This window comes from Struthio camelus, chromosome 7, assembly GCF_040807025.1.
Source record: "Struthio camelus isolate bStrCam1 chromosome 7, bStrCam1.hap1, whole genome shotgun sequence".
In the NCBI taxonomy this organism is placed as follows: domain Eukaryota; kingdom Metazoa; phylum Chordata; class Aves; order Struthioniformes; family Struthionidae; genus Struthio; species Struthio camelus.
This window is the reverse complement of record NC_090948.1, coordinates 16293370-16317224: the sequence shown is the minus strand read 5'-3', so window position 1 is coordinate 16317224 and position 23855 is coordinate 16293370. Positions and strand designations below refer to the sequence as shown.

The 23855-nt window shown below is 53.6% G+C and overlaps 2 protein-coding genes across 5 annotated transcripts; one reads left to right on the top strand and one right to left on the bottom strand.

Annotated features, from left to right (window-relative positions):
- Positions 1–1321: 1321 nt before the first annotated feature.
- Positions 1322–10791, bottom strand: DPCD (deleted in primary ciliary dyskinesia homolog (mouse)). 3 transcript variants are annotated; one of them, XM_068949834.1, is made up of 8 exons: positions 10540–10791; positions 10343–10456; positions 9723–9894; positions 8704–8772; positions 7886–8010; positions 6987–7120; positions 2752–2854; positions 1322–1525 (listed from the first exon to the last, which is right to left on the bottom strand). In XM_068949834.1, exons 2-8 carry the CDS (start codon positions 10430–10432, stop codon positions 1421–1423), a joined length of 798 nt encoding a protein of 265 aa, XP_068805935.1. In that variant the 5' UTR covers positions 10433–10456; positions 10540–10791; the 3' UTR covers positions 1322–1420. The 3 variants fall into 3 exon arrangements, with proteins under 3 accessions (XP_068805935.1, XP_068805934.1, XP_068805936.1); XM_068949833.1 differs by lacking the exons at positions 10343–10456; positions 10540–10791 and having other exon boundaries at positions 8692–8772; positions 9723–9882; XM_068949835.1 differs by lacking the exons at positions 10343–10456; positions 10540–10791 and having other exon boundaries at positions 1322–2195; positions 9723–9820.
- Positions 10417–21739, top strand: POLL (DNA polymerase lambda). 2 transcript variants are annotated; one of them, XM_068949832.1, is made up of 8 exons: positions 10417–10545; positions 10827–11121; positions 11805–11973; positions 15117–15440; positions 16041–16214; positions 17086–17214; positions 19197–19365; positions 19748–21739. In XM_068949832.1, the coding sequence occupies exons 1-8, from the start codon at positions 10431–10433 to the stop codon at positions 20110–20112; spliced, it is 1740 nt and encodes a 579-aa protein (XP_068805933.1). In that variant the 5' UTR covers positions 10417–10430; the 3' UTR covers positions 20113–21739. The 2 variants fall into 2 exon arrangements, with proteins under 2 accessions (XP_068805933.1, XP_068805932.1); XM_068949831.1 differs by having other exon boundaries at positions 10824–11121.
- The last annotated feature ends 2116 nt before the right edge of the window (positions 21740–23855 follow it).

Here is a 23855-nt window from a genome sequence, read left to right as displayed (position 1 = left end):
AGACTAGGAGTGAGCTGCTGTACGTCAGCCAAGCAGATGAACGGTGCCCCTGGTGTGAGAGTCTCTTCCTGTGGCAGCCCTGGTTGCCAACACTGCTGCTTGCCAGTCCTGACATCCTAGTGGCACCTATTCCATTCTGCAGCCCATGTTGGTGGGTCCTGCACTCTTGTAGCTGCTTTTAAGTTCCCTCTAGCTGAAGTCTAGAGCTGAGCTGTAGCCACATGGGGGTGTCGGCACTGCTGGGTAGAAGGCTGTGCCATCCAGCCTTTGGTGGCATTGGGGTATGGGAAGCTGCCTGAGCAAGTGGGGCTGGTGTACTGGCTGTGCTGAGCTCTCATAGTGGATGGTGCCTCCATCCTCTTGGGACAACTGTGCAGATGGGAGCTGGAGGCACCCAGTCATCCCTCACTGCTGGGTGTGACAGACGTGCCACATGGATTCTGAGGAGCTTTTGTGATTTGAAAGCAGTCCTTGTCAGGTGAGCTGTGCTGGGAGCCCATGACCTGCTCACTTAAGAATAGGGGTATTTAGGCAGGAGCTTTTCAGATATGAACCATGAATGAAAAGACGTGCATAAATCTGTAGGGATGGCTGGTGTGGACTGGATACAGTAGCAAGTTGGAGGGTGTGTTGATAAAGCAGCACTACCAGGGGCATGTTCTCTCCAGGCTGACTCCACGCTGAGATTTGCAACAGGCCACGCTTGTGCCCAGCCACGGAAAGGGTGGGCTGCTGCTACTCCTAAGCTGGCTGGACAGCCCCCTTGCTACCTTTCTCTGTGTCATGCAAGTGAGGAGAGCTGCATTTCAGTTCCTGTACTCTGTGCAGCAGCCCCGCATTCTGCATGTTGCATTGCAAACGGCTAGTGGTAAGGAAGCAGCTGGGTATCTTGCCCTATTTCACAGGCTGTTCCCTGATCAGCTCAAAGCTCTGATATTGTTGCAGAGATTACCAGGCTCACCGTGGCATCCTCCTAAGTGCACAGACAAGCACCCTGGGCAACAGCGCAGGAGAGAGCTGCTTCTAAGCACATCTCAGGCAGGTAATGGGTGTCAGGAGGGAGTCTGAGTTTCTGCAATGTTACTGCCTTCAGTGATGGTGGCAGAGGGAATTCTCATGGGGAACTACCCAGCTTTCATGCTGCTTCTGCTCACTGAGGATGGGGAAAGGGCTTCTGGCTGAGGCTGTAGTGCAGTTCCTTTTCTTGTTGTAGCTTTCCACAACCAATAGAAGGATCATAAATGTCTGTAAACCAGCAGACCAGACTGGAATGAGATTGCCCTGCCATTTCCCACAGCCTGCAAAGATTCCTCAAACTGGCTCTGTTAACAGGACTAATTTTTATTAGCAAAAGTAGAATAAATACCATGAAGCTGTGCCAGAGAGCTGCCCCCCACCCCAGCCTCTCAATAGCTGCTGCCTACTGGGTCTTACACTCGCCGTCGTCATCGTTTGCTGCCTTTATCTTCTTCAGCTCCTTCTGCAGCTCCTCTTCTGCAGCCAGGATCTCCTTTGGCTTCTGGTACTATAGGACAGAAAGAGATGCTCTCAGCCCTCCTGTTAGCCCTCTCATCCAAGCAGCCTAACTGAGGCCAGGCCACAAGCAACAGTATGGTTTTTAGCGCTGCTCTTTCTGGGTGGTACCAGCCCAGCTGGGGCTTTCCTGCGAGGGGAAGCCTTTCTGTTATCGGCTGCTTCCGATGCCTGTTTGGAGAGGTGGTGCTCTCAGATCAGGGACATTTGCCAGGATCTTTTCTGCAGCTTTTACAGTGCAAAATTTCCCAATTGAGTATGAAGTCCTGGCCTGCAACACCTCAGGAATATCCTGGTAAGCTACGTTGTGCAGATCCCTGGTGTGCTTGTTTGCTGGTTGTATGCACACATATACATGTTGTATGTACACGTATACACATATATATGTGTATATGCACACACACACACATATACGTACACATGCATTTTAAAAAAGGCAGATAGAAGTGAGAGCTGCAGTTTGTCTCTTCTCCCCTCAGAGTCCCCTCACTCAGATGCAGTTTAGCGGCGGATGCAGGTGCCTTTTGGCAAGGGTTTGGCCTGTAGCAGACAGGAGCTCAGAAGGGCTCAAGGTCCTCTTCTTGGCCTGTTTCCTCTGCATGTGCGCCCCCAGCTCTGCTGCACAGCTTCCCTCAGAGGGATGCTCTCTTCGTAGCTGGCTCCTACGTTTGAGAAGACAAGTAGCAGCTGCTGAAAAGCATCTGCCTGTCTCTGGATGCTCCTTCCAACAGGTAAGTCCCTATTTTGCTACTCTCTAACTTCTACCTTGTGCACCTTCTCTGGCATAAAGCAGCAGGGATTTTAACGCTGAGAAACAGAGGCTCTAAAGGTAGCAGTCCCTTGGACTCTAACACTCATGCACAGAGCATGAAAGAGTCTGCTTTGAGAAAAGAGAAACTTGTTGCTGCTGAGAGGGGAAGCTTGTCCAGGCCTGGGGGATGGGACACATGGAAAATGGGGCATTACAGATGCTTTTCCACCTGCAAGTCACCTTGAGCAGCAGCTGGGGCCCCTCCTGGGGCCTGGGCTGTCCTGTCCAGTGTCAGCATGCCCGGTGTAACCTGAAACTCTCATTGACTGTGTGACAGAGAAGGGGGCTCATCAGTGACCCTCAGCAGATCTCCCTGCTCTACCTCACTTCCCCACATGTAAGAATTTAACTTCTTTGTGGACATGAAGAGAAGGGCAAAGTTCTATTCCATGTAGCCAAAATCTTACCGTGATGATCAGGGTGTTGTTGGCATGGGTGAAGCTCAGGGCAGCTGCATCCAAGGGGAGATGGTATCTGTCTAGGTCAGGAATAGGGAACTTTTTGTAGTACCTGCATATAAGAGAGGAGAGAGACAAACGAGAAAGGTTTCCCCTGCTAGCAGTGCTGGCCTATGCAACACTGCTTTGAAAGAGGTAGTCTCGCATCTCAGCCTTCATTTCATGCAAGCAGAGTACTGGGGTCTGCAATAAGTAGGCAAGCTCCCAGGATGGTAGCTGGGAGCAATGGACTCCTCAGGGTTGGCAGGAGGACCCTGTGCCATGCTGTGTGCATGCTGGTTCCCCTAGGCTGCTGAGAGCACTGGAAACAAACCTCCAAACTGGAAATCGGAGCTTGCAAAGTTCTGAAGGACCTTGGTTTCTGGGAGCAGGCGTGGTCCCTCCAGCCTGCCTTCAAGCAGTGCCAGGCAGGCATAGCTAGGGACAGAGTACTCAGCCATACTGGAAGGCATCCCTTGTCTTTGTCCTTGCTCACATCCTCTCATCCCCCATAAGTACCAGCTCCCATTAGCTCCTGCCAAAACAGCTGTCAAAGCCCTTGTGCCCTGTGACTGTTACTTTCCTGAGCGATGCATGGTTTTGTGTTGCAGTCCTTCCTAAACTGATCCTTTGGCCCCTTGCTTGCTCCTACTATGCTTCCTGGATCACCTCCTGATTTGGTGCCACCACGGTGCTCTGGCACACCCCTGGGCATGGAGCTCCAGGAGTGGCTGCCCCCAGTCACCTGAGCCAGTGCTCGGCAGCATTTCCATACACTATCCTTGCTGGCTGTCCTGTTGCTCTGAGCTCTCCAGCCAGTTCTCCTGGCTGCTCTTTCTCTGGTCTCTTATCTCAATTTCCTGATCACCTCTCATATCTAGGTAGAGGATAGAGAGGTTTCTGCCAGCTCCCTACCCAACCCCTGTTTCTCCAGCCCACCTTGGGCTTTGCTCTATATGAAGGAAAGGGCAACATTTCAGGCAGCACTGGAGGGGTTGTAAGCCATCTAGATAGCTAAGAGATTTCCTAAGGCTTTGTGACCAGAACTTTGTTCGTCTGTTTCTGGGCTTGCCCAAGACCCTTCTTCCTTGCCATGACTTCACCTGTATCCACTGCTTCTCTCTGGGGCTTCACAAAATGCACTAGCTGGTGTATGCCCAGCTATGCCCACCCAGAGGCATGGCTGGGTTTGCAGTCTCTTCCAACACTCCCGTGGGAAATCCCCTCCAAGGAATTGGCCTGTAGCCAGCACTGAGGTGCCCAGAGCTGGCACTGGCTGCTGTCATGCCACAAGGGTTTCTTCTCCGTTCAGCTGGCTGTGTGTGAAGCTTGGCCTTTCTAGCTACCTCTGCCCAAGCTGCAGTTTATTTTCCAAGACACAGTGAAAACAGCTACAAAGGGCAAATGGCTCTCCTGGTGCAGCAGGAGGAATGTATGCAGCTTGTTACCGCAGGGCTCAAACCGTTCTGTGTTGTTCTGTGTTGTCACTGCTGTCGGTATTTGGAAAAGGTGGCAGACATGGATAATAAGGGAGATGTCAAAGGTTAAACAGCAGAGATTAGATGAACACAAAGACATGTTAAGGAAGTGTTAACTTCTTACCGATTAGACAAAAAAAAAAAAAAAGCAGTACACAGGAAAAAAAACCACTGTTTCAAAGGGCCTTGGGAGTCATCAATGAAACAGCAGCATTCTGCTGCCCCAGGACTAAGGAGAAGAGGAGAAGAATGGCTTTGGCTGGCCTCAAACTAAAATCTGTGACAAGATCAAAGGAAACCAGATCTGCCTGGCCACCCCCTCCTCCTCCTAACGTTACCACTGCCTCTCGCTACAATAATTGAATCAGGTTTGGCGTTTGGGGAGGAGGCTTTTGGGGTTTGTTTTTAGAGTTTAGTTTAATGGATTTATTTTACAGCAAGAGGTTTTAAGCAAATCCCACTTGAGCAGCCCTTGCTGTGGCCAGAGGGAATGGGAGTGACTGGTGGAAGTGAAGAGCTCCTGTCTTGGCTGGGGAGGCGGTTCATGGGTGGTTATCCCTGCCGAGGCAGGCAGATTCTCTGCCCTCGTCTCTCACCCCATGGCCAAGGGCAGTACTGCATTCTGAGCCTGGCTCCTGGCCCAAGATCCACAGTGCGTATGTGAAGTCGCCTCTATTTTTTTCCTACTGGAAACCCACTTTTTACCAGCCTGTAGAGAAAACTGCTACTGCTATGTTGAGAATTTAGAAACTGAGCGACTCAGTAACGACTTGGCAACCCATCCCTTTGCTTGTGCCTCCAGCTGGCAGTCAGCACAGCTCTGTTGCTCAGAAGCAACGTGGCTGACTTCCAAGGGCTGGAGAGGCTCTGAGACTTCCTTTCTCTCCTGTAGCGATGTGCACTCTCCCTATGCACTCCATGCCTGTGTTGCTATCTTGGAATTAGCTGCTGAGTGGTGCCTTGCCCTGGCCAAGACCCAGGAGAAATGACCTAAGATACTGTGGAGCCTGCACCAAGTGTTCTGGTGCTGGAGTTTGTCCCTGCTCCTATTGACAGCAAAGTGGTTCTTGTCCCACAGAGGTGACTTTACAGCTTTATTCCAGAAGCCCTTAGCCTTCATCTGCAGGCCATGGGCAGCTTTCAGGTTCTTCAGCTATTTCCCACACCAGCCAACAAGCATGCAGGTGTGTACTGCTTGTGGGAGACTCTACTGTGGTCCAGAGGGTGGTACAAAAAACTTTAAATCAGGCAGGGCATGACCTCAGTGGGTACGTTATAACCTTAGAGCACTTAAGTGGGCAAGGAAGTTCCCACATACCCTCTACAATTAGTAGGACTGGGCGTAGATAAGCCTGTCTGTGATAGTCGGAGGTTGGAATTAGGCTCACATACTTGGTTCCTATCATAGCTCATAGCTCCACGGGTACCCATGTGTAGCTGATGGGATTCTCATTAACTTGTCCTGTTTATATAAGTCTCCCTACTAAATGGCCACTCTTCCCCTGTGAATCCCTCTGCATGGATTCAGACAAACATCTCACTGGCGTAGCGCTGTAACTGCTTGCTGTTTTCATGGGACAGATGCTTCTTCCTCTGTCTAACCTCCTTCTGCTTGTGAGCATCCAGGTGTGCTCAGGTGCAGAGTTCAAACATCCCTTTGCCGCTGCTTCTGATGTGGTAAACCCTTACCTAAAGATTTGTGGTTTCTGGTATCTGAAAGGCTTTAAGTGGCCAAAGTGGAGTGAGTTCTTTGCCAATAGCACCACCTACAGCCAGCTACAAGGAGTAGTTTAAAGACAGCAGGAAGCCGGTTGGAAAATAACGGGGTGGTTCTTATTCATGACTGATCTTTCTCTATTCTACAGTGACACTGGGAAAAGAAGACAAGCAGAGGGCACCTTGCCCACCTTTCCATATTGGCATAGTACCCTGGTTGGTAAATGGCATTCATTTATCTTCCAGTATCCTCCCTTGTTCTCCTAATGTGCCCTCCTTGCTTATCCCTTCCCCTTGCAGCTCATGCCTGCTCATTTACCTGAGGCTGCAAAAGCTCTGGGGCACACTATGTCCCTTGTTCCATGGGTAAAAGGCCAGGCAATGACACTGTGTAAGATGATGTTTAATAGCCACTTTTTGCTCCCATCTCAAATTCCTTCTGTAGAATATAGTGACACTTTCTTTCAAGATTCTGACTTTTCTTCTTCTTGCCACCTCCAGATTGTATCATTTGCCTTATAACTACAGGATAGGTTTACTGAGGGAGGTCTCCCTGGATGCCCACATGACTTATGCTATACCAGTTGAATCCTGCAGCTCCACACATTCTGAAATGTGACTAGATCAAAGTGTCATCCAAATGCTCCGTCATCTAGAGCTGGCGACTCTAGCTTCAAGAGGTCGGGGAGGGGGTCCTATTTTATTTATTACAGGAGTGCTGCTGGACAGGGAAAGGACAGAGCAAACATCTTGTTACTGGAATTGTGTGATAATTTTGTGAAGGGCAGCGCAGAGCTGAGGGGCTTTACCAGAGACATGTCTGGGGTACCTGGGAGTGGAAATCAGACAGGAGGAGGCACTCAGCTGTGTATACTGGCTGTGGTTGCTCAGTCCTTGCATGGCAGAGCCTAAAGCCAAGAGATGATACCTCCCCTGTGCCATCACTAGCCTGTCCTCTATGCCAGCCCACCCCGAGGGACTCTCAGCACTGGCAGTGCTGTCCTTACTGACTTCTTATTGGTGGTCCGGATGACACAGCAGCGCTGCTCCTTCTCCACGGAGACACTGTAAACTTCCTTGGGGTAGGGCAGGTTACGGATCCGCCACTGGAAGCTGGTCAGGGTATCCTTCCTCATGAAGACAGGCTGCAGCAAACAAGTACCTTTAGCAAGTCCCCTCCAGTTGTGTCTTCTCTTTTCCCTAGCCCTTCTTCCTGTACTATCTTGAGAGGTTTCACATGAGGCAGCCCTTCCTTCACACTCGAGCAGAGCAGGGAATAACTCAAACTGCCTGAGCATCAGTCTCCTAAAGCTGGCACTGCTATGGCACAGCCTTTACCCAGGGCACTCACTGCCTGCCCTGCCTGTAGGAGGCTGGGAATGTTCAACGAGGGGCTCTTGAACGACAGTGTTATGTGGAAACCGGGCCTCTTCCCCTACCCTAGGGACCTGCTGCACTTGGTCCTGGCTGTGTCCCAGTTTGCTGTGCAGGGCTGTGCTTGTGTTTCAGATTAGAGACTAACAGCCTTGCAAGCTGTTGGGATGAGAAGCTGATACAGGCAGTGCTATGCACTGCAGGTGTCATGTTCTCATGGTCACTGCCTCTGCTTTCCATCCACTGACTTGTCCAGGCACTGGCCTTCCTTTGAGGCTATTTTTTGGAAGCCAAAACAGGAGCTAGCCAACACAGCAACGTAGACAGTTTCTCTACTTAAGGAAACTCCAAAGCTCTTGAAGACTGCAAACAAACTAAACTGTGCCCTTTCTGCTCAGCCCCACACCTATGGGATGAGCACTAGGCCAGCTAAGGCTGCCTCTTGGGGCTATGAGTGATCTGCAGTCTACGAACTACTACTGTAAGCACGAGGCTAGGTTTCTAGGCGGAGCGGTGCCTGCAGACCCTTTACATACATTGGAGCTGCTTTCCTTTATGAGCTCTGATTCCAGTGTTCCCACGAGAGGTGAGGTTGGCTCTCCCACCTCAACCTGCCACTTGCCGGAGCCCCCTAAAGCATTCTTCTCTCGCCATTTTCTACCTGTGGAAAGGAGAAGGAGGGTTTTCATTATTCTGTTCCATAAAAAGTACTCCAGAAAATAGCCAACAAAATTGCCCAGCCCATTGAGATGATATGCCTTTTCCCTTAATTCCAGTCATTTCCACTTAGGTGTAAGTCGATCAGTTAGCTGGCCAGCTCCTAAAGTCAGAAAATCAGCACTGAGTCTCTCTCTTTTGTTAGTCGGTGCTGAACCCACAGAGGGCTTGCAGCAGGTGCCACACTGCAGTTGATGTGGTTTTGGGTAAGACCCAAACTGACATCTTGCCTGCTTGCGGTTGCAGAAGTTGTCAAAAAGCATACTTCACCCCAGCGCGTGCTACAGACCGAGAGGGCAATCCCTTTCGGTCCCTTCAAGCCTGTTGTGACAGAGTGGATGTTTAGGAGAGATCCTGGGTTAAAATAAGGTCTGCTATGCCCTGGAAGGGAGAGACCTCTGGGTCCAAGCTGGACCTTATTTACATCCCTACAAATTTCAGGGGCGCTAAAGGCAGAATTGTCTTCTGGGCCATTTGGGAGCAACTTTTTTCTAACCAGGAGGTCCCTCGGGAGATTACCCCAGGCTGGCGAGCGCAGACCTGCTGCCGCACGCACGCACTGGTGCCACTCGCCTCGCTCTGCTACGCCTGGGGCAGCTGGGGGCCAGCCGAGCGCGTCACTTACTCACTAACTGACCCGTCTGCACGTCGTACTCTTCAGCCATCTCTTTGCCATCCTCAAACAGGTAGTGGACCTTCTTCTTCCCTAGAGGCAAAGTGGGCGGTGAGGGTGGGAGGCAGACGGAGCCCCTTCTCGGAGGCCCTGTCCCTGGGTTTACGACCCTGTCCCCAGATGTATGACCCTGCCCCCCCCTCCAGTCTGGGGCCCTGTCCCCTGTTCAGGGGCCCTGTGCCCCCCTGCCCCAGTCTGGGGCCCTGTCCCCTGTTCAGGGGCCCTGTCCCACCCTGTCCCCTGTTCAGGGGCCCTGTCCTGCCCCCCACCCCCAGTCTGGGGCCCTGTCCCCTTTCAGGGGCCCTGTCCCACCCTGTCCCCTGTTCAGGGGCCCTGTCCCACCCCCCCTCCCAGTCTGGGGCCCTGTCCCGCCCCCCACCCCCAGTCTGGGGCCCTGTCCCCTTTCAGGGGCCCTGTCCCGCCCCCACCCCAGTCTGGGGCCCTGTCCCCTGTTCAGGGGCCCTGTCCCACCCTGTCCCCTGTTCAGGGGCCCTGTCCTGCCCCCCACCCCCAGTCTGGGGCCCTGTCCCCTGTTCAGGGGCCCTGTCCCCTGTTCAGGGGCCCTGTCCCACCCCCACCCCAGTCTGGAGCCCTGTCCCCTTTCAGGGGCCCTGTCCCACCCCCACCCCCAGTCTGGGGCCCTGTCCCCTTTCAGGGGCCCTGTCCCCCCCCCCCACCCCAGTCTGGGGCCCTGTCCCCTGTTCAGGGGCCCTGTCCCCCCCCACCCCAGTCTGGGGCCCTGTCCCCTGTTCAGGGGCCCTGTCCCCCCCCACCCCAGTCTGGGGCCCTGTCCCCTGTTCAGGGGCCATGTCGTCGTCCCCCCCCCACCCCCACCCCAGTCTGGGGCCCTGTCCCCCGCTCAAGGACCCTCTCCCCGGTTGCATGGCCGCGGGCTCGCAGGGCCCCAAGCCGCTGCCCGCCAGCGCCCCCCTCCCGCCCAGCCCCGCTGCGCTCCCGGAGGGCCGCCCCGGGCCGCCGGTTACCGTCCTGCACCAGCGCGGTCTTGCGGGCGGCCCGCAGCCTCTCCAGCCAGCTCGGCACCGCCATGGCGGCCGCCCGCCGTCGCCATGGCAGCGCGCGCGCTTCCGCCCGCTGCCGGAAGCGCCGCCATCGCGGGCCGGGCCGGGCCCGCCGGTGAGAGGGGTGGCGGGGGGCCTGGAGTGACGGGGGGAACCTGTCGGGCTGGCCCGGGCGGCCTTTGCGACTTTCTGCCTCCAGCTGGAGGCGGGCTGGGGGTTTCTTGCCGCTGCTGCGGCCTGAGGCCCCGGTGATGGCGGCGGCGGCTGCCCGCGCCCGGTGGCGAGGGGTGTTTCCCTCCCTAAAACACCCGTGGGAAATGAAGCTTTTGGCCGGGCAGGAAGGAGCTCCTCGTCGTTAACAGAGCGTTGCCTCTGTGCTGCGAGCACCTGCTGCTCGTGGTTTCCAGGGCCCTCGAGCAGGCTCGTCTTAAGTGGCTCCTTAGCGGTTTCTGCCGGGGGTCCTGCGCCCTCCCTTCCAGGTGTTTCCCCCGGGGCGCGCGCGCCTTGGCGAGGCAGCACGGAGAAGGCCCCGCGCCGGCCGGGCCTGCGAGCCGAATGAGCGGAGCCTGGCTTGGGGTGCTTGCCTGATACTGTGCCGAGCAACCTTCCTCTTCCTTAGCGGTGTTCGGCGTTCGCAGCGTTACCCTCCCGCGGGGAAGCGACGCGCAGCCCATGGAGCCGCGGGGGATCGTCAAGGCCTTTCCCAAGAGGAAGAAGGTGAGGGATGACTCGGGGAAAAGCATCCCTCCAAAGATCACCAAAGAGGAAGGAGCAGGGGTACCTGAGGGTAAGTGCAGTCTGCCCGTCATGCGTATACAGTGCTCATCTCCCAGCTTGTTAACTGGAGATGTGTTTCTCCCAGAGGCTTTTTCTGGCCCAGGTGCTTTTCCTGTAGAGGCCGCGACTGGCAAGGTTTGGTGTGTCCAGCCACAGGCCTGCAGCTGGTGGCCCCCAAAGATTGCCTGCCGCGGTTGATCCCAAGGAGTCCCGCATGAGAGAGGTAGCCTGACTGGTTTGGGACACTCTTTCTCTCACACTGACCTCCTGCCCTGTGTTTTTCCTCAGCAGAGTGGCTGAAACCAGTCACTGCCTATGTGTTGCGAGCTGGCATTGGCCAAGCCAGGGCAGAGATCTTCCACAAGCAAATTGTCCAGAATGGGGGTCGGGTCCACGCCCACCTCTCCTCGGAGGTGACGCACGTCATAGTGGCTGAAGACATGGACTGTGATCGTGCCTTTCGGCTCCTTAAGTTACCCAAGCTACCTTCAGGGTTGCAGCTAGTGAAGGCATCCTGGCTAAGTGCTTGCATTAGAGACCAGAAGCTGCTGAGTACCACTGGCTACAGTGTCTTTATCCCTTGCAGGTATGCAAATCCTAGGCTGTCGTTCTCCCCCACAGTGCCTCTATTCCAAGCTGAGCTGCACTGGTATTTCACCTCTGCTCAAGATCTTAGACTGAAACTCATTGCAGGTCCCTTGGGCATGGCTCAAAGTCATTTCCCCCTGTATAGTTCATGAAATTTAGTCGCTTTGTGACTAGTTACTGGTCTGTGGGATAGCAGAACTTGGAATAGAGCCCGGAAATGCTACCAGGAGTACTGTTGCTTGCTACAGGTGCTCAAGGCAGCTCTTCCTAATCCATCAGTGATAGCAAGGAGGTTTTTTTTTTAGAAATGTTGAGAATTAAATGCTGTTTTTGCTTATTGCAGATGAAAAATAGAGAGAGAACTGACTACTAGGCACGCAAGGAAACACAAACGGAGCAGCAGGCAGCTGCAGGTTAGGATCAAAATGTATTGGCAGAGCTTTGGAGGAAGAGTCTAAGACTAAGGTAGATAGGAGTGAAAGGTGCAGGTCAACGAAGAGAATGGAGACTGGGAGACTGAGCCAAGACCGAAGTAATGAATCTGTGATCTGAGAGAGCAAAATTCTTGTTGGTTGTTTGCTCCGTCCCTAAAAATTGCAGAAGGATTTCCTAGTCAAACATCTGGGGGCTGAGAAGTCTTCCTGCTCTTATGCTCTACTCTTATGCTACCTCTTATGGCAGGTACCTGGAGGAGGGAGAACTGCAAAAACAGCAGCAGCAGAAGCTCCTGGCTAGCAAAGAGATCCAGCCCCAGTCAGGGGACGGAGCTGTGAAACCAAAGGCTGAAGCACGCTTGGGAGATTCCTTGCCGCAAACCCTGGGCATCCTTGGACAGCAGCAGCCAGCTGAGGTGAGGCTTCCAGCACAGGTCATTCTTGTGAATGGGTCCTGCATACTGCTTTTCTTGGCTAAGAGCATCCCTGCAGGGCTATGATGCCAGAAAACATCAGGAAAGCGAAGGCGTTTGGCTATTTCAGTGGATTGGTGCTGGCAGATTTGGGCTGTGGACGTAGTTACTGCTTCTCTTTGTTCCTTTTAGGTGTTAAAAGTGGAAAAAACACCCCTTAAATTCCTGTCTCCATCAAAACATTTCCAGCAGAAGCAGTCCTGGTGCTTTGATCAGGCCAAGGCTCACTCTGGTGATCATGTTTCCTCTGCCTCCTTTTGGGGAATATTCCCTGGCCGAGAATATCTCCCTTTCAGGAAACTCTGATGTTTCATTCTGTGTTCCTGCTTGAGCCATACTGACCCATTCTCCACTTCTTGGCAAGCACCCCATTCAGACACATGTGCAATAGATCAGGTTGCCACTCAAATGATTGTGTGTTGTGCTTAAAATATCCATGCTGGGTTATTAATGGCCTCTGCTGTGAGTCGCCTTCTCCAGACCCGACCTTAGCTATCTTTTCTTTTTCTGCATTTTGCTCGTTTGCTGTTTTTTTTTTTTTTTTGGCGTTGGCATCGTCCAGATCTATCTGTAGCAAAGTTACTCCAGACCTCTGGGAGCCACAGCCATCTCATAGTGCTCTGATGCCAAGTTTGCCTGCACACTCCAAAATCACAGTTGCCAATTCTGTTTCATAAAACCCTGCAGCTCCTGCCTAGCTGGCAGCCCACTGAGGGCTCCTTTGTTTTGGGCTTTCCCCTTCTCTTGAATGTGTATGTGGGGAGCGCCTTCTCAGACTTACTATCCAGTGTGTTATAGACAGAATTGGCTGCTGCTTTCTAATCTCTTCATCAGCTTTGCTGTTAGCCCATCTTTATTGTTTCTTGTAACTCTGGTTAATTTAATGGCAGTCTTTATTAACGAATCTCACCCTTAACTGAAGGAAAGGGCTTTTGTACTCTTATGGATCCCGTGGCAGCTGCCTTGCTTTCTGCTCACGTTTACTTTAGTGATCAGACAGCAGTTAGAGTCTGTTTGAAACCGTATTGCTTTTTTTTCTTTTAAATTGCTTCAAACGATGATATTTTCTGTGGTTAATCTGTGCCCAGAACCATCTGCAGACTGGAGAAAAATCTCTTGGCTCAAGCTTTGGACTAGGTTAGTTTGGGGAGGAGAGGAGAATCCATTGGACATACTTTAAAGACAGTGCCAAGTACTTTTAAGACCTAGCTCTAACAGAAAAGCTGAAGCTGAACTCTTAGGTTGGAAATAGCCTCCATTTAAGCACAGCGTCCTTTCTAGCTTGGGCGAATGTTCTTCTCTAGGGCATGGTGAGTGTTCCAGTATTTTATACCGGACAAGGGCTGCTCCGGGAGGTCCTGTGTTTGGATGTGAGCTCTCTGTGAGGGAACTCTGTTATTGGTTGGTAGTTTCCTGCAGAGCAGCATTCGCAAGTTGTGCCAATTATTCGCAGACTGAATTGTGGGGCTGTTGCTCCAAGCTGCTTGCCTCCTTCTCAGGCAGTGTATTGCCTCAACTACTGGCCGTCAGCTGCTATCCTGGGTCCTGTGCTCTGCTGCAGACAAAACCATGCACATCTCATTCTCACCCAGCTCTAGCACACGATGGCAGTCAGCTGCTACAGGATTCTGAAGTAGCTTAGAAGCTCGCAGGATTAATCAGATTTGTGTGTTTTTGTAAGGAATCCATCAGCTTTGGCAAAGCATGGGAGATTCTGGGGTTTGTGTACAATTTTACCTCTCTGACACTGCTGGCTGAGGAAATAGGAATGGCATGCTCCACCTTTGGAGACATCTGCGTAGTGCTGGGTCAAATGCTCCTGAAATGCTCTTAAGGCACTTGCTAGCCAAACTGCATGCTCTAAGGCTGTGTGGCCCTCAGAGGGAACATAGCGTCTTAAGGGAGTCACGTGTACAGAGTTTCAAGGCGAATAAAACTAGTTTATCAAAACCTCAGTCTGACCCAGTTTGCAGAGTTTATAAAATAAGATCACAAAAGGGAAAGCAAATGAACATCCTGTCTCTTCTCCCTAAAGGCTTCAGCTCTGTATTTTGTAAATCCTGCAGGAATTGTCTCCAGACCTCCCCAGGCAGCAGAACCAGAGGCGGGCTCTGCCTTAGTCAGGCTAGCACTCATCAGAAACTTATAACAGGACTTATGTGCCACATGTAACTGCTGGGCTCATCCCAAGCAGCCCTCTGCCGTTTGAAGTTGCTTTCACGGTACAGGAACTCTTGGCTGTTTTTGAGCTCCTGTGTTTGTACGTCAGGAGAGAGGGGGACCCCAGTGAGCAAAGCAGTTTACACAGCCTCTGCTCAGCTTCCCAATTTTATCCCCTTTTGTTCGTTACCTGAAGCCAAGGCTTATTGTTTCTTAAGTCCACACAGAGGCATCCTAATGCTGAGGGTGTCAGCAAATGCATACATTGGATCTTTCTTCTGTCACTGAGGAATGCGGAGTCCTTTGTCTCACTCCTCCTTCCCCCTTTTCTCTTGTAGATAGCCATGAGGGAAAAATGGGAGGTGGTTATTTACTACCCTGTTAAGATTTTCAGTCAGTAATATGAAAACAGAGTTCAACGCATATCTCCTGTGATTTGTGTCTTGGGTTGGAATATGTAGAGTCTGAATGTGAGAGAGAGGTACGCACGCAGCCACCAGAGCAGCGAAAGGTTTCCCTGTGGAAGTAGGGAGTCAGGAGTCCCAAGTCAGGGATTTCAGCATTGTCATGCCAGGTCGCTGGCAGCTGTTGGTCATTTAACCAGTATCTTCCCTCAATTAGGTCTTAGAGGCTTGGCCATAGGAGGTGCAGGTGTACTTGGATCACAGCTGGACAGCAGTCCATTTCCTGTGTTTTGGGCGTCAGAGGTGCGTGTAGCTTCAAAAGGTGCCTACCAAGCTTGGCGGCATTAGGATCTATGGTGTACATACAACCAGCAACTTCCAGAGGCTGCAATTTGAGCATTGCGTGCCCTGGAGGTTGGTTAATGCTCTGACTTTCTACTCTCACGAGTACCCTGTGCCAAGGGGACATATGCGAGGCATGCGGTTATTCTCACATAGCTGCTTTTCTGTCTTTCCCTAAAGAAAGTCTCCGATGATGAAGACAGCGAAGGAGAAGATGCTAGCGTCACCCAGGGAGATCTGGAAGCACTGATTTCTGGCTGCTACCCTGTGAAATCATCAGAGGAGACTAGTGACAGCTCTTCCACAGTGGCCCAGCCTACCAGCAAGTGGGTTTGTGCTCGGTCCTCCAACAGCAAGAAGGAGAATCACAACCAGTTTATCACAGAGAAGCTGGAAGTGCTGGCAAAGGCCTATTCTGTCCAGGGGGACAAGTGGAGAGCTCTGGGCTACTCCAAAGCCATCAATGCACTCAAGAGCTACCACAAACCAGTCACGTCCTACCAGGTAAAACACTTTCCCAGAATGGTGGAGCAGGGAGATGGACCTAGCATCCTGGCTCTGTTTTGAGCCAGATCCCTTCCTTTTTCTCTGTGTGGAATAGCTTATTTTCAGGCCTTGGAAGTTCCCTGCTGGGAGGGTTTTGATGGAAATTGTGCAGCCAGTGCGAGCTGGACTCATTAACCACCTGTAGTGTTTTCAGATCACCAGAAAAGTAGAGTCTGAGCCTTTTAAGGCCAGATCTGAGTGCCCATGAAGTAAATGCCTTCCCAGCCAGAATGCAGGGATGTTTTCACCTTCCCCTCAAACATCACCAGCTGGCAGGTGTTAGGGACAGTCTATGAGACAAGTTGGATCTGAGCATGATTGACTGCGATGGCCCAGCCATTAGGTGTGTCAGTGTTTCGGTCCTCTTCTGCACGCTTCTCTTTCTCCACTTGGCATTACATATGTAAGGCTGGTGCGGAGAGGAGAGCAGCACACGGAACTAGTCCTGTCACTTATCAGTTACTGTTCAGATGGGTAGCCAGGCTCTGAGTGGGTAACAGCTCCTCAGCTCACCTGTGGCCTTCACTTTGCCACTAACTCCTCTCATTTCTTGTGTAGGAAGCCTGTAAAATTCCTGGGATTGGGAAGCGGATGGCAGAGAAGATTTTGGAGATCTTGGAGAGTGGGCATCTGCGCAAGCTGGATCACATCAGTGAGACCGTGCCCGTGCTGGAGTTGTTCTCCAACATTTGGGGAGCAGGGGTCAAGACAGCCCAGATGTGGTACCAACAGGTAAGTTTAGTGCCTACACAAGAGATTCCCAGACTATGGCTTAGAAAACCACTTCTGACACCAGGAGAATTGCCATCACAAATAGTTTCTAGTGCTCAGTGTTCAGGAATGGGCTTTGGGTCTGGTTTTACAGTTGAAGGTACGAAGGCTTGGTCCCGGAGTGGGGGTGTTCAGAGGAAAATGGAGCCCATCTAGCTGGAGCTGAGTTTGGATGGGGCCAGGTAGAGGACCAAGATGTGCAATAGAGGGAGATGGGGAACACACTGCCTTTTGGTTAGCATCACTGCTTGGACCTCATCTTGCACCACTCAAGTAGCATAGCAATGATATTGCTAAGAACCAGCCTTGAGCAAGGACGTCTTGGCCATGAAAGCTCATGATCCAGCTGCTGGTCACATGAGTGATCAACCCACTGGGTGGGTTCCTTCTCTAAAAACAGTTTGTTTTTTGAGCAGTTAATGACAGCTGGCTTCCTGCAGTGTTTGGTATTGTGACTGGATTCTTTCCTATCTAAAATATGGTTGTGTTCACGCTGTAGACTTTCCTTTACTGGGGCTTGATGTCTTTCCTTGAGCTGCATCACCTGTTTTCCCTCAAGCTGTAGGAACACCGTACCTTAAGAACTACTCTTCTGTCAAGTTTAGTTGAGATTCAGCATCATTGTGGGGTGGAGATTAGAGGTGCCTATGGGTAGTGGGATTGCTTAAATCCTTCTCCTTAGGAACCAGACTATAAGCGACGTGCTCTCAGAAGCTGTGACTAGCCTGGACTCGAGAAAGGTTGAATATAATCCCCCCTAAATCTTAGTTGAAAGCATTTGAAAAGTAGAGTCTTAGCAGATGTCTGAATATCATCACACAATCTGAACCAGGGTTTCCGGACGCTGGATGATATCCGCACCAAGGCATCTCTCACCAGCCAGCAGGCCGTGGGACTGAAGCACTATGCGGATTTCCTGGAGCGCATGTCTCGAGAGGAAGCTGCAGAAATAGAACAGACTGTGAGTAGCTCGGCCCCAGGATCTTGGAGCGCGGTGACTGCTGGCATCTGATGGGAGGATGCAGGCTGTGAAAGGGTCCCTCTCTGCTAAAGCTGAGCTCTCCAGCACCCCTGAGCAGTATCAGGGCTTGGGGGACCCTTCTGGGACATGGGCACGCAAAGCACCTGCTTTACCCGGTAGGAGGGTTCAGCAAGGAGGAGGGTATACTTCCTGAGTGCCACTTCCACACCATGCCCCTGCTTTGGAAAAGGCTGCATTGGCATAGTGGAATGAGCAGGTTTCCAGCTCTCTTCCCTGTCCTTCATCTCCTTTGAGATACCTGCTTGCAGCCAAGGCCCCTGAGCTGTCTCCAGGGTGCTTCTCTAAAAGAAGCCGTGAGCACCCTGTGAGCTGGCTGTCAAGCATAGTGTCCAAGCAGGGGTGTCCTAACGGGAAGCAAAGGGGATTCAAGCTGCATAATGGGTGCTGCTTGCTCTAGTAAACCACGACACTCCAGGGTCATGGGGTGCTAAGCCAACGTGCCCTAAAGTGAGCAGAGAGCTAGGGGAGACTGTCATTGCTACCCCCATGCTCTCTGATCACCATGGAAGCAGCAGCCAGCGTGACCCTGTCACTCGGCCACAGGGCCTGGCCACGAAGAATACGCTCCTGCCAGGCTCCTGCTGGGGTGTCAGTCTGGTGTACCGGATTAGCTGTTTCAGCAGTTAGTGGTCCTTTTCCCAGGCAGGCTGGGTTGAGGAGGTAGCTCTTGAGGGTGGGTCTATTGTTAGCTTGATGGGATTACTGTGCTCCCCTCCGTACACACGCACACACCTCTGATCCAGGCCCAGGAGAGAGAATAAGGGATTAGTCACTGTCTGTGCTGCCTGTCACAGGGAGATCTGAGGAGCTTTTAGGCTCTTGGGTGGGGCTGGGAGTTTTCTAGAAATCTTCATTTAAAGTCAGAAGGGGGGCAAGGGCACCAGAGGAGGGGTTGCTACGCATGAGAAAGGCCTGTGGCTTCTTGGAGCACCTCTGGGGCAAAGGTTAATGGGTTTATCTCTTGCTAATGAAGGATGATCCCAAAGAGTGACAAGGGGCTGTGGGCATGGACACAGCCTTTCTGAACCCCATCCCCTATGATGGCCTTGTCAGTGGGCCCCTAATTATTTGTTGCCAGCAGGGTGATTGGCACAGTCAGACAGAGAATACTTTGCTGCTGCCCAAGGACTTGGGAGCCCTTCTCGAGTGTTTAATGAATGAAGCCATCAGAACTAGCGCTGTCTGAGCAGACCAGGGGCTGGGGTCCAGCCCAGGGGTGGCTGCGTTAGGGGAAGATCTGATTATATGTGGCTGGTTGCGGACAGCAGCCTGTTGGCATCAGTTCACTCTAAAACGCTGAGATGGTTGTGGTTTTCCTCAGGAAGCCCAGCTCTCCTTCAGAGGCAGAGACCCAGGCAGGAGTGGAGTCCAAGGGGCGCTTGCAGATTCTCTTCTGTCTTGGGTCCTGCTGGGGAAACTCGCTCTGAGACCATCTCTAGTTCAGGGATCTGTGACCATCTCGTGTTCAACTGATTCTCCTTGTGGCCAGTGGGAGCTTTGTCCTTCTGGCCCACAGGGAGTGCTGAAAACCCTCTGCCCTCCTGTTTTTTTCGGAGACTGAGGGCTCTGGCAGGTTGTGCCCGACCCTGCCAACTCAGTGTTGCTTCATTTCCCAAGCTTGCCCTGGTTGCTGATGGCCTGCTTCGTGGCAGCATCACAGTAGACCGTTGCATTGTATGACTTTGTGCTGGACAGAACTACGTGGGAGCTACCCAAGCTCACGTGGTTCCTGGAAGCAGGCCGGCCACCTTTTCAGGGTAATTTGCTATGCTTGTTGAGCATCTGGTCTGTATGGAGACCCTAAAGCTGCAAGGTGGGGTACAAGGGAGGGTGCAAGATACTTTTCAAGAGAGGGATGAAGAGGCCTCAGACGCCTCATCCCTCTCTTTCTGTTCTTGAAGGTCAGACAAGCAGCCCAGGCCCTGAACCCTCGGCTTGTGTGTGTGGCATGTGGCTCCTACCGTCGAGGGAAGGCCACCTGTGGAGACGTGGATGTGCTGGTCACTCACCCCGATGGGCAGTCTCACCGTGGGGTGTTCAGCAAGCTGCTCGACAGCCTCCGCAGGAGCGGTAAGAGAGCTTAGGGGCTGGCACGTGATGCCCAAAGCAGTTCTCAGCACGGGCAAACAGGAGCTGAGGAAGCAATGAGATCTGAGCTACAAGTGAGTGGCATCCATTGAGGGGCTGGCAACAGTTTCCCAAAAGGTAGGATATGTTGTAAATCCTTAGAGTACTGCACCTGGGTCCTGGCCCTGCTCCTGGCAGTTCCCCAGCCAGCATTAAGGAGGGAGTATTGCTGCAGCTCAGCACAGCTTCTCCTATCTGTGTGGGGCTGTCAGGGCTGAGGCTGGTGTTGGGGACCCTGCAGCACTTACTTTCTGGATAGTGGGAAGCTCTGAGGGGTCAGTCTCTGCCTCTCAACTCCTTCTCTGTGTCTGTTCCCTCTCCCCAGGCTTCCTCACAGACGACTTGGTGAGCCAGGAGGACAACGGTGATCAAAAGAAGTACTTGGGGGTGTGTCGTCTACCCGGGCCAGCCCGGCATCATCGGCGCCTGGACATCATCGTGGTGCCTTACAGCGAGTTCGCCTGTGCCCTGCTCTACTTCACCGGCTCGGCTCACTTCAACTGCTCCATGCGGGCCTTGGCCAAGACCAAGGGCATGAGTCTGTCAGAGCACGCCCTCAGCTCAGCTGTGGTGCGAGGCCCTGGCGGTGTCAAGGTGGGGTCTGGCCATATCTTACCTACCCCTACTGAAAGAGACGTCTTTGTTCAGCTGGGGCTGCCTTACCGGGAGCCCTCAGAACGGGACTGGTGACACACTGTTGTCACCCAACCCCCTGTACCTGGTGTAGTGCCACTGCTTTGAAGGATGCTGACTCCGCTGGTGCTGCACTGTGGTGACTGTTGTGTCCCTCCCGAAACAGGCTCCTCGCTAGTGCGCAGCCTTGCTGCTAGCAGAGCTTTGTGGCTTTACCCAGCAGAGGGCGTGGGCTGGGACCATGCTGGAAGTGCTGCCTGATGCTACATGCATGCTTTGAGGCGACCAGCTCTCAGGCAGAGCCTGGCTACCAAAGAGAGCTGCTGCCTTCCGCTACCCTAGCGTGACTCTCCCACATATCCCCGGGGAAGCTTCAGAAGGTTGGGCTGGAGAGCCTTGTGATCTAACCCTTCTCAGTGCATGGGAATGGAGGAAGTGGGATGCATCTCTCTCTATGCCTGAACCCAAAAATCGCTGGCCTGGTCTTGAAACAGGCCTTCCCCCTTCTCAGTGCTGCTGGCAAATGCTGCTGCAGGGATTGAAAAGCATCCCCCTGTGCTGTTGCTGTGTCCTCCCTCCATCTGAGCTGGCTGGGTTCAGCGAGATGGGTCCTCTGGTGGGTCTCGCTGCGTGGGCTGGGCTGCTGTGACTGCCACCGGTCTTCCCTGGTGCTAGGTAAGGCTTGGGGGAGGCTTACCATGCTGTGCCCGCTTGCTCCCAGCCCAGCATGTCCTGGGGATCTCCGTTACAGAGAGCTGTGATTCCCCCCATCTAGGCCTGAGTGCTCCACAGTTTCCCCTTTCCTCCAAGTGCGGGGGGGGAAACGTGAACCTCGTGGCTCAGGGAGGCCGTGCTCAGGAAGGGTTTGAATGTAACGGCACTGAGTGTAACCTGGCATGTCTGTGTGTTTGGTGTGTATGAGGCCTGGAGGCAACGGGAGGCAGCAATGAGCATGAGGAGATGGCTCTGGTTTGGGCAAAGCAAAGTTGACCCGTTTTGTATGTGTGGAGGCAGGCCAGGGAGTCACCTGCTCTTGCTGATCAGAGAAGTGAGGGGTGTGTGTGTGTTTATGTGTGTGTGTATGTTTGTGCATAAACGCACGTGTGTGCTAACCCCTTTGATTCCAAGGGAGTAAATTTTATTCCTCAGGAAACCTCAATTATTTTTATATTCTGGAGATGAATTTCCTAGATATTTTCAGTGCTCAGTCTTTGTTGCGGGTGTTGCAGCGGTTCCTCCTGGCAGAGATACTGCTCTGAGGCATCTGCTGCCAGGGGGGCAATGGGTGCGTGTTTCTGTGGTGGGACTGCAGGGCTCCTGCTGGCCTTTCTCCACCAGGACCTGGCCTGGCCTCCTGCTCCCATGTCTTGTGGGGCACCTGGCCACCCCCACTCTGTCCTCTGCTGTGCCCGAGACATGCAGCAGGGATAAGCTGCAAGTTTGTTGCCAGGGCATGCACAAGGGCATTGAACCTGGCGGTTTTGCTCAGTTTCCCTCTGCACTGTCAGGTGTGGCTGTTGGGCACCAGCAGCGGGGCTCGGGTGTTTGCTGGGGAGGCCTCGACCCAGGGAGTGTCTTTTGTCAGCTCAGCTGCTCTCCCGAATATCTGATGGAAGTGAATGTCTTTTGGCATGTTTTGGTGCTTTGAAAATGGATAATAAATTCCTCATCTTTTTATCTATGACATCTCTCTGTCCTTTTGCTCTCTGCCCTGCAGCTGTTGGGACTCTTCCCTCTGCCTGGCCTGGAGACCCTCCCGTGCTGGCCCAGCTCCCTGTCCTGGGTGCAGGCCGGGACAAAACAGTGGAGACTTTGACACTGTTGTGTCACCTCTTCTGGCTGTCCAGGCAGAGCAGGACCTGGCTCTGTCCTGGCATCCATGTGGCCATGTGGCAGAGCTGGGGCTGGTTGCGTAGAAGCCCAGAGAAGGGAGCAATCCGCCGGCTCTGAGCCCTGGGCTGGGCTCTTCCTCCGGACGTGTGGCCACGAAGGAATTGCCATCAGCTTTCCATATTGTATCAAATATTAGGGCGTGTGGGAACTGTCTGCTGCTTTGTCTCCTGTCTGGAACCTGGGGCACAGCTTGGCCTCTTAAGCATGGGAATACTTTTTTGACCTGGGGGAATCTGAACAGCCTGGAAGCCAAGGGGGATGGGCTAGAAGATCAAACAGTCTGGGCTGGTGGTAGGCTCTGCATGGAGATGAGCAGCAAGAAAGATGTCCTCAAGAGGGAGATGGAGAGGGAAAGCTGCTGGGGTGGGCAGAGGCCAGGGCAGGGGCCTGTGAGGAGAGGCGAGGGATGGGCTGGGCTCGCTGGGGGCGAAGGGGGATCAGACCCACTGTGGCGCCATATGGGTGCTGCAGCACCATCAAAGGCTTGGCCCTGCTGTTAGCACTGCTTTTACTAGAGGGGAGGCCGGATGCAGGGAGGTGTGGGGCTGCTCAGAAGTAGGGCTGTTCACCCAGCCCCTCAGGAAGGGGCCCTGGGACCCAAGTTGCCCCTCGGCCCAGCCCCGTTCAGCCCAAGGGAGAATTCACGCTGCAGAATGTGCCCTGTGCCGCAGCTCTCATCCTGGGGTGTCAGGTCGGGGATGCTCAGCCGTCCCCAGGCTGGGGGGCAGATGGCAGAGATACCCCACGAAGGGGAATTTCATCTGCACGGGGGGTGGTGGGCAGAGGGGGGACATAACACCCCTTTCTCTGCAGCCAGCCCTCCGATTCCTGGAGATAGGGTGCCCCAGAAATGCCCGAGGGCCAGGGCTGTGCTGCAGCGAAGCTGGCACCTGAGTGACCCTAGTGCATGCCTATAAAGGGGAGGCTGCTGGGGGGCACCGACAAGCCCAGCCGGCCCAGGGGTTGCAGGGAAGGGGCCTGCTGTCTGTGCATGCATGCCCGCCTCCCAAATCCCTGCCCAAGAGCTGCGGAGGGGGCAGAAGGCCTTCCTGTGGCCAGCAGCAGCTGCAGCCCAGTGAGCCAAGGATGGGGGGTCACCTCCCTTGGGTGGCTTTTAGTGCTGGTGTAAGGCAAAGCCATGCTCCCTCACCACTGTTGGAGGGTGACAGCCCGGCCCCAACGGGATCTGGAAGAGGGAAGGGAGCGATGCGATGGCACCTCGGGCGTCCAGAGGGGTGCTGAGAAGGTGTTACTGCTTCCAGGGATGATGAGAGACCTCGGTGTAGGCAGGGGACGTGGCCCCGCTGTCTTTGACTTGTCCCCTGTGCTGATGGTTTGTTGTTCCCAGGCCCCTCCAAAGGAGTGGTCAGGCTGGGTTGGCTGTGGAGCACATCGCTGGAGACACCATGTGTGCAAAGAAGGGACGAGGCTCGGGGCCTGGAGGGATGGGGCCTCCCAGGGTGTCTAGGAGGAGGCTGGTGGCTGTGGGTGCTGAGCCCCCGGCACGGGTGCAGGAGGGTGAGCGGTGAAGGTTTGAGGCATCTCTAATGGGCTGTCAGCTGGTTGCTGCTTCCCAGGAAGGGGCTCTGGATATTCCCCCTCTCCAGCACACCCCCTTCCTGCCCTCCCTGGCTGTGAGTCTGATCATCCTGAAAATTAAAAATAAACCCAAACGCAGCAGCACTTTGAGACTGAGTGGGAAGTCGGGGAGCAGGGCCGGGCGCTCAGCTCCTGCCGCGAAGCCCCTTGCTGCCACCCCCAAACTCCACCCCCAGCCCTGCCCTGTGCCCCCTCCCCAGCATGGGCACAGACTGGGGGCTGCAGACAAATCCCCCCATCAGGCCCAGGGGTCAACAGAAGAAAAAGCCCAGGTAAGTCCTTGCAGCGCTAAACATTCGGCAGCATTT